At 45.9% G+C, this 16417-nt stretch overlaps 2 protein-coding genes across 2 annotated transcripts in view; one reads left to right on the top strand and one right to left on the bottom strand.

The window, feature by feature from the left end:
* Nucleotides 1-4186, bottom strand: part of LOC135821559 (uncharacterized) — a gene marked incomplete at its 3' end in the record, with an annotated part of 24149 nt that extends 19963 nt beyond the window's left edge. The window contains exons 1-4 of the mRNA XM_065334558.1: nt 3622-4186; nt 1168-1274; nt 608-739; nt 62-128 (exon numbers count right to left, since the gene is read on the bottom strand). Coding sequence (XP_065190630.1) covers nt 62-128; nt 608-739; nt 1168-1274; nt 3622-3768 — 453 coding nt within the window. The remainder of the gene's footprint in view (nt 1-61; nt 129-607; nt 740-1167; nt 1275-3621) is intronic.
* Nucleotides 4187-4537: 351 nt separating this feature from the next.
* Nucleotides 4538-6344, top strand: LOC135820843 (vesicle transport protein GOT1B-like). Its single transcript, XM_065333884.1, has one exon. The coding sequence runs from the start codon at nt 5063-5065 to the stop codon at nt 5480-5482; it is 420 nt and encodes a 139-aa protein (XP_065189956.1). The 5' UTR covers nt 4538-5062; the 3' UTR covers nt 5483-6344.
* Nucleotides 6345-16417: the final 10073 nt, after the last annotated feature.

Genomic DNA, 16417 nt, shown 5'->3' on the forward strand with positions numbered 1-16417 from the left:
CCATGACATCACTACTTACAACCATGACATCACTACTTACAACCATGACATCACTACTTACAACCATGACATCACCATTGATGTGACGGGTTCGCAATGCTAGCTCAAAGTCACCCACGCTGCCCAATCTAACAGACAGGACACAACAAACAGACACAACGCACAGTAAACACCACAGCAAGAACTCTTATCGACAGGACACGAGCACACAAACTTACACACCGTATTTTCCAGAGTATGCCGCACTTTGAACACTCAAAATTCACCCAAAAAAGGGCGTGCAGCTTATACTCCGATGATCAAATTAACGATGATAAATAGGGTAGATGTCTGTATTTCGTGGCAAAAAAATGGGGTGGAGGGAGGGGGAGGGGGGGGGGGGGGGGGTGCAGCATAGAACTTCAGTGCGGCTTATATTCCGGAAAATAAGGGTAGCTTCAAAGGGAGACAATCTACTGTGAAGCAGAAATATTATGTGCAAAATTTATTCGCATACAATTCTGCAAACATTTGCCTTCGAATGGACCCGACTCCTGATATCAAAGCCCCCTCTTTGTGCATATTCGAGCATAGTAAAGGACGGAAAATTACCATCAGCAGCACATACCTTGTTTGATGTGTGGTAGAGCCATCGTTGATGATATTTTCTACAGGGAATTCGTTGGCAGTGGCCCAGCGCTCGTAATGCTTGTACTTGTTAGCGTTTGTGACCAAGAACACCTCACTGAAGATCTGACGACTGCACATACACACAGGTACACACAGGAATTTGAAAAACAAGAACAAGAACAAGAACTAGAATGAGAACTAGAATGAGACTAAGTACAAGAACACCACCACCACCACCACCATCATCATCACCACCATCAACAACAACAACAACAACAACAATCGTGAGAATAAAAGATTTCAAACAAACAACAACAACAACAACAACAACAACAACAACAACAACAACAACAACAACAACAACAACAACAACAACAACAACAACAACAACACAGGCCATCGTGAGAATGCAGATTTAAAACCCCAACACACCTACACCAGACACATTATGTGTACCATGAATACGCCTGTCGCAAGAGAAGCACGCAAATCTGGAAATGCACTGGATGTGCACCCACCCAACCACACACACATGCACGCACACACACTGTCACTCACGTGTTTATGGCTGACCACCAGAAATCCAGGATAGACTTGCCACCCACACCCGGTAGCAAGGCCTTGGGAACACCCTGCATGTCTCTGTACTTGCCACTGCAGTCATTCTACACAATACACAATGCCGACACAGTACACACTGTCATATCAACAAAAAAATGTTCAGGCCCGGGTGTATTGATTTACGGGGTACCCGGGGCAATGAGTGGTACGGTAGCGTGTCCAACACCCCTGCACTGCTAGAATAGGCCCATTGCACAGTGGTGAGGTGCATACAGCGTGCGTGCAAACCTACAGGACGAAATGGGTGTTGCTCTGTTGTTGTTTTGCTTTTTAGATCCACAAATCAAAAAATGTTTTTAGATCCACGAATCAACAACACTACACTTGAAACTCAAAGCACCCATTTCGTCCAAAACAAATTGTGCAGATGACACACTACAATCACAGATCACCCTTGCACAATGGCTGCATCTTTATTGTACATTCTCAAGTCCAGACACTTTGTCGTACATACAGGCACCAGTACGGTAAAGTACCGTTGATCCGCCCCCGCTCTAACTCCCGCCCCCTGTAGAATTTTTGCCTGGGAAGCGACGTCGGCGTATACAACAAAATACGATGTCGGACCGACGCATGCACTGCTGTAAACAATATGCGTGCGAGTGCCGGGTGAAAAATGTGCACAATCCAGCATGCCAGGTCTGATCTTCTGCTTTGTTGTACATCCTGTCCCCACAGGATACCGCGATTCCACGGCCGCGCAATTATTTTCCGCGTTATTGGCTGTCATCCGCGTTTTCGAGAGATTTTGCATAAAACCCGCGTTATATATGTTGAAAATGTACTACAAAGTCGTACCGGTGCATGAGTTTGTACGACAAAGTAGTATACTTGCAGGAAACTGCATGCTAAAGTTGTACAAATGAGAGAGAATTTGTGCATAATAACCGCATTATACCGCGTATTTGCCTGTTTTTGCCCGCATGATTATGCGCATAATTTTAGGATTTCGTCCGGGTTATTCTGTGGGGACAGTACATTGTACGGCACTTGAACGACTTGATCTCCGCCCTTGCCTACAAACCACCCGGGAAGCGACACGGCGTGGGGGGATCAACGGTACTTTACGGTATTCATGGAAACGTACGACGCATTGTACGTTTCTGGACTCCACATGTGCTTGCATGATGCATGAAGTACAACTCTTGTGTATATGGACAACTTTGCAGCACACTTTCACCATCAAGCGCCATTTTCTTGTACATTCTCACTAAACATGCAGGCTCTAAACAAATTTCTAGAAAAAGCAGATGGAAACCATCAAGAACGCGGAATCATGGTTAACCTGCGGGGACAGGGACTTTTAGGCTGCGTTTACACGACAACGCTGGGGGCGAAAACGCAACGAAATCCTTTCGGATCCATGGTTCATTTACACGGTACGCGGAGCAAAACGTAAAAGTTGTACACCAAAACGGAAGAAAACCAAAACGCTGGCCAAGGTGGAAGAATTTGAAAACGGAAATGTTCTGCCGGATAAATTTGGGTGTGTAAACAGTCGAAACGGTGTGCTGGCCTCGTTTTCCGTCATGTTTATTTCGTTTTCGGCCGTTTACACGGATTCGACAATCCAAAAAAATTGTTTTTACAATTTTCGTCATGTGACGTGTGTTGTCGTGTGCCTGTTTTCAACCATTACTTGAGTGTGATTGGTGCTTCCACGGCAACACTTGGCACATGACGAACTTTGGCGGATCCTTTACTCTCGTGTAGCCGCTTGAAAACGATACAAACGGAGACCACCTCGGATCGGCTTTGATCGTGTAAACGTACAAAAACGAAAAAAGAAATGCGGGACTGAAAACGGAAAACTGGCCGTGCGTTGTCGTGTAAACGCAGCCTTAGTTGGCGCCAAAATGGTGATGGCCACCTTCAAAGCAAACCTCCCATTACCAAGTGTGCGTGGGGTCATGTACTGTACTCTCACCTCTGTCCCTTCCATATATGGAAGAGCATACTTCGAAGTATTTGTAGATCTGTGTCGTATATATGTAGCTCGTCGGATGTATTGCACGTCACACATCGCACCAAAGAAAGTGATACCGTGAATCATGCTTTTAAGTTTTAACTTTTAAGCAAATTAAAAATAGGCGGACTGCCAGGAGAAGTCAGCAAGCCCTCAAATGCCGGGCAATGGGAGCACAGAGCCAGTTTAAAGTCCAACCGCGAGCACGTGAATTGCCTGCGGCCATGAGCATGGTGCCATCCTATGGTTTGCTAATAGCGCATTAAAACAAAAATACATTTATGCAGTGCCATGCCACTAATTTCCTGTGTTTCGAAAGAAATGTAAAAAAAATTCCAGTATTTCGAGCTCTCAGTTGAGTTCACTTCTACATGTACATGAATCTTATAATTGTATTCACCAAAATAAATCGTAGGAATATGTACCTTGATGTCCGTTTCAAGAATCGTCCCGTGTCCTGCGACGAGAATGACGCACACGAGGTGTCGTGGCCCCGTTGCAATGGATTTACTATCACCAGATGCAGATGGACTGCGCAGCGTTCTGCTGCGCTCCCCGGTCTCGCTCGACATCCTCTCACTCCTTCAAACTTCCCCTCAGCAAGCCAGCAGCATGGAGCTCACGAACATACGTATATACGCGTATGCGAGCCTGAGCTTCCAAAAATGGACCGGAGATGTCCTCAGTACGACATCCAAACAAGAGGACGCAGTCGTCAACAAGACAATTTTAAAATGAATAAATACCTGTACAACCAGGAGTACTCGAGTGGTGCATACAGTAAGTACAAACAGGACTGGACTTCGACTGCGAACAAAGAGTTTTGAACAAAGTCAAATGAGCGACGTGTCAAACTTTAGCCTTGTTCTCGCTGACTGCATGCGAGGCTCGTCTCCAAAGGAAGCTGCTACATGACATGTACCGCGTTCGAAAAGATCATGATCTCGCGCGGCCAAACAAAAACTTCTCGGACGACAGGTGTACAAGAAGGTGCGTGACCACCGGTACGCTGCGGGACTGCGGGTACAAAACTGTCAAAACTCAAAAGTGACCCAGCGCAGCAATGCTGGCCTGGACCAGCATCGGCGTCGCACAATCAGGGAGTCGTCAAATGACCCTTTTGCGGTATTTGACGACTCCCTGCGCACAATCTTTTGACGTTTTGTACGCGAATATATCGCGCGCGTGGGTCGCCATATTCTGTACCCAGGGCAACCACTAGTTTTCACGTGGCGTCAACTCAGGACAGATGGTTTTATTATGAACTTTCATGGTTTTGAACTTATTCACGGTAGGTTTCCGCCACACCAGACGGTTTACCGCTAAAACCGTACCTTGATTTTTTTCTGCAAGTGCTGCAGATGAGGGAAATGTTCGAATGTTGAACAATGAAAACATCCCAGTCGTCCAATGATTTCTTTGGTGTGAACGTCCAGAAATAGGAGTTCTCACTACCCCTTGGACCAGCAGAAGCTGTGACTCACACTGCCTCAAATTTTTATCGGCCGATGTTCAAGTCTGAGCGTCCGTTCCAGGATTTTTTGAATTAGAAGTTGACAATTTCAGACGCTTTCATTCAGGAATTTCATTGTCTGCACAATCGCCTGAGAGCCAGTGCTGGAGTGGAAGCAGTAGCTGAAGCTGAATTTAGTGTATCCTGCTCTGTGCTGGAAACTATTGACCGTCTCTGCTCGGCCTTGGTTTGTGCGCCAGAAATCCATTAGGATTTTCCAGGTGCAAATAATAATTTGCGGAGTTTATCAATAATTTTGCAGCTGATCCCGATCGTGTCGTTGGACACTCAGCTATTCAGTGCTAAAGCAACAGTGGTGATATTGGTGTGGTCAGGAGGAAACAGCTAGCACCATGTTTCCCGCAATCAGCGATTATCAGAAGATTGGCATTGGCTTGTCGGGATTCGGCATCGCTTTCATCTTCCTCGGCGTGCTGATGATGTTCGACAAAGGTCTGCTGGCCATGGGTAACATTCTGTTTCTGGCTGGCCTGGGATTTGTCATCGGCCTGGAGCGGACGTTTCGTTTCTTCTTCCAGAAGCACAAGCTGCGCGGTTCTGGCTGTTTCTTCGGCGGGATCTTGATCGTGCTGCTTGGCTGGCCGATCATAGGTATGTGTGTGGAGGCGTACGGCTTCTTCATTCTCTTCAGCGGCTTCTTCCCAGTGGTGATCAACTTCCTTCGTCGTATCCCGGGCATCGGCAACCTGCTCAATTTGCCCGGCATTCGCACTGTTGTCAATAAGCTGAGCGAGAGTCCCTCCATGGTCTAGTGGTGTCGTGTAGGTTGTAGCTAGGCTCACGGCTGCATCTTCTGCTAACCCACCGCCGCCGCTTGCAATTTCATCCGCAACCCGGCACTGTGCGTGTGTGTGTGTGCGTTTGTGCGCGCGAGCATGCATGCACATGTGTGTGTGTGTGTGTGTGTGTGTGTGTGTGTGTGTGTGTGCATGTGTGTGTGTGTGTGTGTGCGTTTGCGCGCGCGAGCGTGCATGCACATGTGTATGTGTGTGTGGTGTGTGTGCGGGTGTGTGCGGGTGTGTGCACGCATATTGAACGAGAATTGATCGAGGTGTGCGAGCCAGTCTGGCTCTCCGCACCGTCCCATCCCCCCTATTTATGATGGTGTGTTCCGCCGTTTCTTGAGGCGGGTGCATTCTGAACTCGATCTCGGAGCAAACACCGATTCGATGTGCCCACTGCTTGGGCCTATGCATCGGAGAGCGGCCCTCTCAAGCCGCCCATACTGCTGTGTGCTGTGACAAAAGCCACTGGCAGAGAAATCCAGCCTGATGAAAAGAGTAGCGCCGCGTTCGAGTTCACAGACCAGTATGTGTAGTGCTAGGGCTGCGTAGCGCCCGGCAATGCTATTTTATTCATGAGGTGTTGGATTTCTTTGGCCAGCACTGTAATTGAACCACTGTTCTGATCCCAAAGCTGGTCTTGCTGCATTGCAGGCCCTATGTCGTATGTCGGTCTGCTGTGTGTGCTTCTCTGCTAATAGTTTTACTCACTGGTTATTTGGTAGCAGTGGTAATTTGTACAACCTTGATTTTAAATTCTTTCAACTAGATATTGTGCTGTTTGGCTGTGATTATTATATATATTTTTTGTTACCCGGATGTTTCCAGATCAGCTTTTTCTGTTCTCTGTGTGTGCGTGTGTGTGTGTGTGTGTGTGCGTGTGTGTGTGTGTGTGTGTGTGTGTGTGTGTGTGTGTGGGCCAGAAAATGTCACTCCAAATAGCTGTATGGTGTAGACCAGGCTGAATAGTGACGGTCAATTCTTCAGCCTTGCAAGCTGTTGAATGGTGTAATCCCAGCACAAGTTGCTATGGCTTCTGCCGTAGCATTGCTATCATCGCCTCCGGCGATGGGCGTCAAAGGTCAGTGTGTGTGTGCGTGTGTGTACGTGTGTGTGCATGTGTGTGTGTGTTGATGTCGATGTCCATAGCTGTGATATGATCAATAACGTTAGTATGGTGCAGTTGTGGACATTGAAATCCAGGAAAATGTGCACGCACCCGGTCGGTTGCTGGCCTTGCAGATGTGTGTACGAATGTATACAAAACATTTCAATTCCAGTGAGGGTGCAGGACACGTGCTCCCTTTTATGGTGTGTATATACGGATCCATGCAGCCAAAAATGTCAGAAATGGACCATCTCCATCTACCATTGTATACACAAGGCCAAGGTATGACGTATTATGTATCAGTACATCTGGTGCACATTCACCATGAATTTAGGTGTGTTTCTCTGTGATGAACTCTCTAGCAGGGAGTCGTAAAATACCGGTATTTTACGACTCCCTGCTCTCTAGCTATTACCGTATTTCCGCAAATAAAAGGCCGTCCTCGTTTACAACGCCTTCCTCGTATATAAGGCCGGGGCAGGGTCCGATTGAAAAAATAAAAGACCGTCTCCGATTAGAAGACCGAAACGAGTCTTTGTTCTTGTGTTAAAAATAGAAGACCGTGCTCAAACTGTGGGAAAAAATAGAAGACTGTGCTCAAACTGTGTAGAAGAAAATGGAAGAACGGGGGTAAACTGTGTGGCGAGAAATAGAAGACCGGGGTCAAACTGGGTTGAAAGAATAAAAGACCGTCCTCGAATACAAGACCGTCCTCGATTATAAGGCCGGGTTAGGACGAGGTTGAAAAAATAGTAGACCGGCCTACTATTTGTGGAAATACGGTATGTCTGTGTAGAGTTAGCATGGTTAGCGTGCCTCCGCATAGTGACTGTACACATTGCAGGGCGCAGGTCCAGACCATTCCACTGGACTTCACCTGTAGTACTTGGTAACTGGTTAGACACGTTCTCTGTCCCCGGGGAATATCGCGATTCCGCAGCCACGTTTTTCCGCGTTTTTTGCAATTTTTAAAAGACCGCGTTTTCCGCGATTTTCCTGCATTTTTTGAACTTTTTTGTTGCACTACACGTACACACAGTGCACTGTTCGGTCAGCAACGTCTCATCGTGGCGGCTTCTTACTCAAATATGACGAGTGCTTACACCAGAGACTTGTAACTGATCGATTTCACTACATACTCACTGAAAATTGCCTCATATCAACTGCAAACTGCACATCAATAATATTCACCGCATATTCACCGCAAATTATGCCATATTATGCCGCGTTTTCCCCACGTTTTTTTCGATTTTTTCCGCGATTTTCCCCGGGGACAGATTGCTGCAGTGCAGGCATGGTGAGTGAGCATGCCGGTATTGACCGTCGATGCACTATATCATTGTGGACATGCAATTGTGGACATGCCGGTTGTAACGCGGACGCGCGAACTTTACTCTCTTTTTTTTAAATACGTCACCTGCACGGTACACATTCTGCATGAAATGGGTGCTTTCAAGAGACTTGTGTTGATTCTAAAAACAGTTCTACACTAAACCAGGTAGCCCTGCACATACCATAAAGTATTGTATAAAAGCCGCACTTGAATAGAAGCCGCAAGTTTGGGCCCCTCAAATAACACATACGCCTGGTTTTAGTGTTGACATACATGTACATAGAAATACCTGTCTTGTGTAGAAGCCTGTCTTATAATAGAAGCCTGCAAAATTTCACCAAGAAAGTCATAGAAGCCGAGGCTTTTATACAAGACTTTACGGTACATAATAATTATTATGTTGCCGTCTGATGATTGATTTTACCATGAAACTCTTAGTACATGTAAATATATCGACCTTTGATAAATACCCACACTCATTAGTGACCACACCATCAACAGTATCAAATTCAAATAAACTTGCTTGACTCAATAAATACCACTGCACTTTTCGATGCAGCACTGCACTTTTCCCTAAAAAGGAGTATTTTATAAACAGTATTTATTGGCCTTAGTGGTATTTTATAAACAGTATTTATTGGCTTTTGGGCCAATAAATACTGTTTATAAAATACCACTAAGGCCAATAAATACTGTTTATAAAATACTCCTTTTTAGGGAAAGAGAAGGTCAACATATGCATAATAAATGTAGTAGCCTCAGGATTTATTGCAATTACATACCAGTTATAAAAACCTCGGGGGACCTCGGTTTTTATACTGGTATGTAATTGCAATAAATCCTTCGGCTCTACATTTATTATATACGTCATGTATTATGTACCTAAGGCCACACAAAAGGAATAATAATATTATGACTTTTGTTGTTGTTACCTGGTACTTCAAAAGAAGTACATGTATTATCAAGAGTATATAAGTGGGTTATAATCTTGATATTATCTGTCCCCGGGGAAAATTGCGGAAAAAACGCGGGGAAAAACGCGGCATAATATGGCATAATTTGCGGTGAATATGCGGTAAATATGCGGGGAATAATATTGATGTGCGGCAATTTTCAGTGAGTATGTAGTGAAATCAATCAAGTACTAGTATCTGGTGTAAGCACTCGTCATATTTGAGTAAAAAGCCGCCACGATGAGACGTTGCTGACCGAATCAGTGCACTGTGTGTACGTGTAGTGCAACAAAATTTCAAAAAACGCGGGAAAATCGCGGAAAACGCGGTCTTTTAAAAAATCGCAAAAAAGCGGAAAAAAACGCGGCCGCGGAATCGCAATTTTCCCCGGGGACAGTATTATGTGTACCGGTACCTGTATACAGGAGGGGAGTTAATCCAAGTACTGTTGTGAAGAGTGAGGGCCCTGTGATGACCAGTACCAGACGGACAGCAACCACAGTCAGCACACATGTGCGGAGGCGACCAACAAACTGATCTCTTGAAACCCGGTGGCGCAGGGTGCGTCGGATTTCGCTTGCCGGAGGTCAAACCTGGGGCAAGCGAAATCCGCACCGTATGCCAATGTACACTGTCAATGCTGCGCACCGGTTCGACTACTAGTACCTCGTGTACAGGAGGCCGTGGCATAGCATTCAGAGCCAGGGAATTGTAAGACATTTCGGATTTCATTTGCCTCATCCGTGCAAACTCAGTCCCGGCACTGCACCACAGCGGTTCATCAAGACTGAGCATACTGGATTATACCAGAACCACAAAGGAACTTTGAAGCTAGGCATACATGATAGATTCTGCACAGCAGATGCTGCGCGCATGGGGCAGACCGGCTCAGCGTTAGAAACTAGAAATCATATAAATCATTGCTACAAGTAGATTCATTAGGTAAAGCTTAGAGCATGCAGCAAAATTATTACCATTGTGTCCAGAGCCCTGAGCCACACTAAAGTGTGTGTAAGCACCTGGGACATTATATGCCTAGCCGCACAGGCATGATTTCACAAACTATGTTATTCCTATACAAACGTACTCAAAGTAGTCAAATTCACCTTTGCCTGTAGATTTAGCAGTAGCTTGTCATTTCTGTATTTCCGTTCCGTTTGTTTCTGCAAGTAGTAAGTTGGGCGTTCTTCAGAGACGGCCAAAATAGCGACAAGAAATCAGATTCGATGATTAGTCAGAGTGAAGAGGTTGGTTCAGCATGTCGCAAGTTCCGCTGTCCGTGCGGTTCCGAGCTGGCTTGGTATTCAAACACACTGAGAGGAACTTTAGCCTGCACAGTCGGCGTATAGCCATGGCTCCGAGAGCTTTCCGCAGCAGCGCCGCCTCAAGACAATCGGCGGCTGAGCCATTCAATGTGCCAGGGCATGGCAATGAACTTTGTGTGACAGTGTGCAGCACATACACATACACATACATGCACCTAAGCACTGCAACAGAGCACACACACATACACACAAACACACACACACACACACACACACACACACGTGCACGCACACACACACACACACACACACACACACACACACACACACACACACGCATGCACGCGCACACGCACGCACACACACACGCGTACACACACACACACGTACACACACACGCACTGTACTACAGAGCCAGCATGGGTTTAAAACATCTAGTCTCTACACACGGCACGGCAAGTTCGTACGCGACCCTGGTCGTTGGAATTACTTGACAGTTCGGCGAGTCGATCCCGCCGATCCCGGTTTTCCCCCCGATTATCTTACAGACCGCCCTGTGGCCGTGAGCGCCCTGTCACGGCATTGAGAATTTCCCAAGACTTTCTTGGGTTACCAGCATTCTCTTTGCACTGGGTGGCGAAGTACGCATTTTTCTTTTGCCGAGAAGCGTTCCGAGCAATGCTACGTGCTCGTTTGAACTCAGTGTGAAGATTTCCATTCGTTTTGTCCTGTCTCCAACGTTTATGAATGCGACGTTTTCGCTGCATTAGCCTGTGTAGTTCTGCGTCTACCCACCGTGGTGTGGACTGTCTGGGAGGCTTTGAGTTACATAGGGGGGCATGCTTATCCATAACGTGCATAAACTTGGCATGCCATTCTCTCCACATGATATTTACATCATTGAAGTCAGAAAAGTCATGTAGGTTGGCCTCACAGATATCATGACGGAACGCGGTACTGTCTATCTTATGGATTCTTCTCATGTGCCTTGGGGCCTGCCGTGTAGTCCGGGGAACATCGACCTGGATATTGCACTCCACGGCACTGTGATCACTGATATCAAGAGGTACGACAGTAGCTACAGTTGCATGGGTAGGGTCAGCCAGAATGAGATCAATTATAGTACCATTCGGACAGCGGGGAGTTTCACGAGTGGGTTCTCTAACGATGTTCTTGAGGCCATAGGCGGCACAGAGGTCACTGAGATAGTGATGCTGGGGACCAGGCTGTTTTGGGTCCATGTTGACGTTGAAGTCACCAACCATTGTAATGGAGGCCGATTGCAGCTTGGCACGCAGGATCACCGCTTCTAGGTCTGTCCAGTAAGATACTGATTCCCCGGGGGGACGGTAGATACAACCAATCAAGTGGCAGCCAAGTGGACCTTTTATTTCCAACCAAGCAGACTCGATCTTGTCGGAATGAAGGTCAGAACGGGCTCGAATAGGAAGGTCTTGGTGGTAATAAAAGCAGACCCCACCACCCATCCGGCCGTGCCTGTCATTACGGTGTAAATTGTAACCATGGATACTAAGTTCTCCGTCTTCTTCTTCTTCTTCTTCTTCTTCTTCTTCTTCTTCTTCTTCTTCTTCTTCTTCTTCTTCTTCTTCTTCTTCTTCTTCTTCTTCTTCTTCTTCTTCTTCTTCTTCTTCTTCTTCTTCTTCTTCTTCTTCTTCTTCTTCTTCTTCTTCTTCTTCTTCTTCTTCTTCTTCTTCTTCTTCTTCTTCTTCTTCTTCTTCTTCTTCTTCTTCTTCTTCTTCTTCTTCTTCTTCTTCTTCTTCTTCTTCTTCTTCTTCTTCTTCTTCTTGTTGTATTGAACACGCCACTCTTTGTCACGAGGCCATGAAAGACGCCAAACGCCACAAGCGTTCGATTGCCATGGTATGGATCGATTTAACCCTTTGAGCACGCATGACGTATTAATACGTCACGTACAGTGTCACTGCACCCACGCATGACGTATTATTACGTCGTGAGTGTACATAGCGTACAAACGCGATTTGCATGAACCGCGTGAGTTCAAACTATCGTAACTCGGTCAATTCTTGGCCGATTCTCACGATCGAAATATGTATCTGCAAGAGAAAACTCTCAGCTTGCGATAGAAACAATCGCCGAAGCGATACGACCCCGGGTTGTTGAGATATGCGACTCGACACGGCAAATTCAAATCGATTTTTCTGCGAACTCTGCAGAACGCGTATTTTCCATTTTCGATCATTTTCGCGCTATCTGCTGCCATGGAAACTAGATTCAAATGATGGCAGCGGATCTGGCGAGCCCTCAAAAAAATTTGAGCTCGATACGAGCAAGGAGAGTGAAATGGCAGCTGAGGATTTGATCTCCTGGCCGTGCTCAAGTCTGTCGAGCGCGTGCGTCAAGTTTGCCAGACTGTAGCATGGGCTTTTGGTGTCGCTCCGAGCTGAGCTTGGAACTATTTTGTTCCTCGTCTCAAGACCTTTGCAGGAAGCTCAAGATCGTGGAATTCGTCCAAAGAAAGGTAAAGTTATCGATCCTTGAACAGCTACTACTTTCATAGGAAAAACGCGATTTTTGCAGGTGTTGACGTGGGGCGGCATTCAGGTAGCGTCGTGCTCAAAAGGTTAAAGAACGCCTTTGGCTCAGTAAAACACAATCTGATCCAGAGGGCACTGCAACGCTACCACATCCCGCTGAAAATCAGGAACCTTGTTTACTCTTACTATGAGCGTCTGACAGCATTCATTAAAAGACCACTCACTCAGACCTTCCGGTACAGCATCGGCGTATTTCAAGGTTGCCCACTTTCCCCTATTCTATTCAACATCTGTTTCCAAATTCTACTTGATTCTCTTCAGACCAAACCGATCCAAGCCCTTTCGTACAGTTTCCGTGACACAACTGTCACTGCTTCGAACACTGGATTCGCCGACGATTTAGCAGTCTTCAGCAATCGAACTCATGGTGCGCAGAAGAAGTTAGATCTGGTTGATAGTTTCCTTGCCTGGTCAAAAATGCAGGCGGCCCCGCACAAATGCAGGTCGTACGCAGCCAAATTGACCAACAACAAATACACCTACTTTGACCCCGCACTCAGAATATCGGAAACTCCAATACCAGCTCTAAACGGCCAACAATTCAAGTTTCTAGGCAGGATGCTAACAGATACAGTAGGTGAGATAACGCAACGCGAAGACCTCATAAACTCCACAAGATGCCTACTAAAGACAGTTGCCGAGACCAGACTATACGGACACCAGAAGTTGTGGCTCTACCAGCATCAAATCATCCCCAAAATAGCATGGCAGCTCGAGATACTTGATCTCAGCCACAGTTTCGCCAAACTCCTACACAGAATTTGCCTTCCATTCTTAAAGAAATGGGCAGGCTTGCCCAGACCCGCAGCACCAGCAATACTCTTCATCGGCGCTCGGGAGCGCTTCGGCCTACGTTTAACGTACATCCCTACGCTATGGAAGCAACGACAGGTCATTAGATGGAATATCATCAAGAACAGCAGCGACAAGAACATGGCAAACCTGTACCAACATCACAGCAAACAACAGTATCTGCTCACAAGACAATACTCCGCAATAAAAGAAATGGAATGTGCCGAGGCAGCGATCTCTGAAGCTAGTCCAACTAACCTCCAGCAAGGCAGGGCAGGACTCGGCTTTAGGCATGACAAACAAGAGAAAATCAAACCTAGAAAACAAATACTCAATACCATTCATGAAGGTGACTGCCAAGACCAGCTATCCCACCTCAAAAGCCTGCAAATGCAAGGCAGCTGGTTAAAGTGGAGAGACACGATGTTTGAAGACCTCACTTGGAAAAAACTGTTGTACGAAGGCTACGGGAGAACTTTCTCCTTTCAACTAAACTGTGTATTAAACACACTACCAACAGTTGACAATCTGAGGAGGTGGGGTAACTCTGTGGTCGAACAACAATGCCCTCTATGCAACAGGCAAGCTACGCTCCGTCACATATTATCAGCATGTCCAACAGCCCTCCACCAGGGCAGATATACCTGGCGCCACGACAACGTACTGAAATGCATAGTAAAACTAGTAAACGAAACCATCCAAACTTATCAAAAGGCCACGGCATCAGCAGAAACGCAGAGTAATCAGAAGAGAATTGATTACATAACTTTCTGCAAGGCAGGAGAGAATCTCCCCAAACAGCCCCCCTCCCAACGCAAACGGCTAAATGACCAATTCGTAACTAGCTCAGCAGACTGGAAGGTCCTGGTGGACATGAAGGATGAGAAACTTGTTTTCCCCCACTTCATAGCACCTACAACCTGTCGTCCAGACATAGTGCTCTTCTCCAAAGAATTGAGAAGAGTTCTGTGGCTGGAACTCACGGTATGTAGTGAAGATCGCTTTGCACAATCGCGCGAAATCAAAATCGAACGCTATCGTCACCTTCATAACGCGTGTGTAAGGAATGGCTGGGAGACGGAAAGTCACACAGCAGAGGTGGGAGCGAGAGGCGCCATATCCACCAGCTTGGATTCCTTCGCGAGATCCTTGCGCTGCACTAAGGAACAGCGCAGGCTCTTGCGGAGGAATTGTCGCCAAGCAGCGCTGAACTCAAGCTATGTCCTATGGCTAAGGCGAAGGGAGCGAACATGGCGCGACTGGCCTTTGTATTAAAACTGTTTGGTGAACCTGTTGTAGAGCACTTGGTGGGCGATCGGCCACCCAGCGAGGATAGTTGGACGTCCTTAAAATCAAGATTTGAACTCGCCATTCCGGCCTCTAAAGGGCCGGGGGTGGACGATCGCCAACCTTGCCAACCTCTCGTAGTCACTTGTTCTTGTCGAATCGTTATTTTCATAGCCTTCTCGACATTCGCCCTACAAATTACCATACATCACAACGCAACTACCTGTACATGACACACCATACCATACGGACACAACCACACCCCAACTGTACTGGGGGCCTATCTCTTCGAATTGCATTATATGAGTTTCTTTTTCCTTTTTTCTTTACCCGTTACTGTCTAAAAAGCAGTCGAAACGGTTTTTATCCACCATTTGATGGTGAGCATTTCCCTTCACATCTTCTTCTTCTTCTTCTTCTTCTTCTTCTTCTTCTTCTTCTTCTTCTTCTTCTTCTTCTTCTTCTTCTTCTTCTTCTTCTTCTTCTTCTTCTTCTTCTTCTTCTTCTTCTTCTTCTTCTTCTTCTTCTTCTTCTTCTTCTTCTTCTTCTTCTTCTTCTTCTTCTTCTTCTTCTTCTTCTTCTTCTTCTTCTTCTTCTTCTTCTTCTTCTTCTTCTTCTTCTTCTTCTTCTTCTTCTTCTTCTTCTTTCTTTTATTTGAATTCGTTTAGAGCACAGGCAATTCTGCCTTCTCACCAGAGGAAAAACCTCCGATTTCTGCTAAGAACGAATATAATATTATGAGAGAAGGAAATATTAAAAAGAATCATAACATGATAATTCCAAAGCACAAAGTTTGTATATAATTCAAATGGGTGTGTGTATGTGTAAGCATGCAGTGAAGAAAACACCTCTAGCAGGGAGTCGTAAAATACCGGTATTTTACGACTCCCTGCTCTCTAGCTATTACATGTAATACAAGGAGGTATTATGTCTGTGTAGAGCTAGAGTGCCTCTGCATAGTGACTGTACACATTGCAGGGCGCAGACCCAGACCATTCCACTGGACTTCACCTAGCTGTAGTAACTGGTACTGGTCAGACACGTTCATTGCAGCTAGTGCAGGCATGGTGAGTGAGCATGCCGGTATTGACCGTCGATGCACAATATCATTGTGGACATATAGCCGGTTGTAAAGCGGACGTGCGAACTTTACTCTTTAAAAAAAAATTGCCACCTGTATACACATTTGTTCAGAAAGTGGTGGACATCACGCAACTGCATTGTAAATAAAAGGGTGTTCAACTGACAACCGCTCTATTTAGTTGCTATTCAAGAATAAGAATTTTCAACTAAAGAGTGAATAGCAACTAAATAGAGCGGTTGTCAGTTGACAAACCCCCCTTTTGTATACACATTCTGCTTGAAATGGGTGCTTTCAAGAGACTTGTGTTGATTCTAAGAACAGTCCTACACTACACCAGGTAGCCCTGCACATACATAATTATGTTGGCGTCTGATGATTGATTTTACCATGAAACTCTTAGTAGATGTACATGACTTGTATTATGTACATAAGGCCACACAAAAAGAATAATTATGACTTTTGTTGTTGTTACCTGGTACTTCAAAAGAAGTATATAAGGGGGTTATA

The sequence above is a fragment of the Sycon ciliatum genome, chromosome 7 (genome assembly GCF_964019385.1).
Source record: "Sycon ciliatum chromosome 7, ocSycCili1.1, whole genome shotgun sequence".
Taxonomy (NCBI): domain Eukaryota; kingdom Metazoa; phylum Porifera; class Calcarea; order Leucosolenida; family Sycettidae; genus Sycon; species Sycon ciliatum.

Coding starts and splice junctions, on each gene's coding strand:
- LOC135820843 (XM_065333884.1), top strand. CDS start 5,063: ATGTTTCCCGCAATCAGCGATTATCAGAAGATTGGCATTGGCTTGTCG.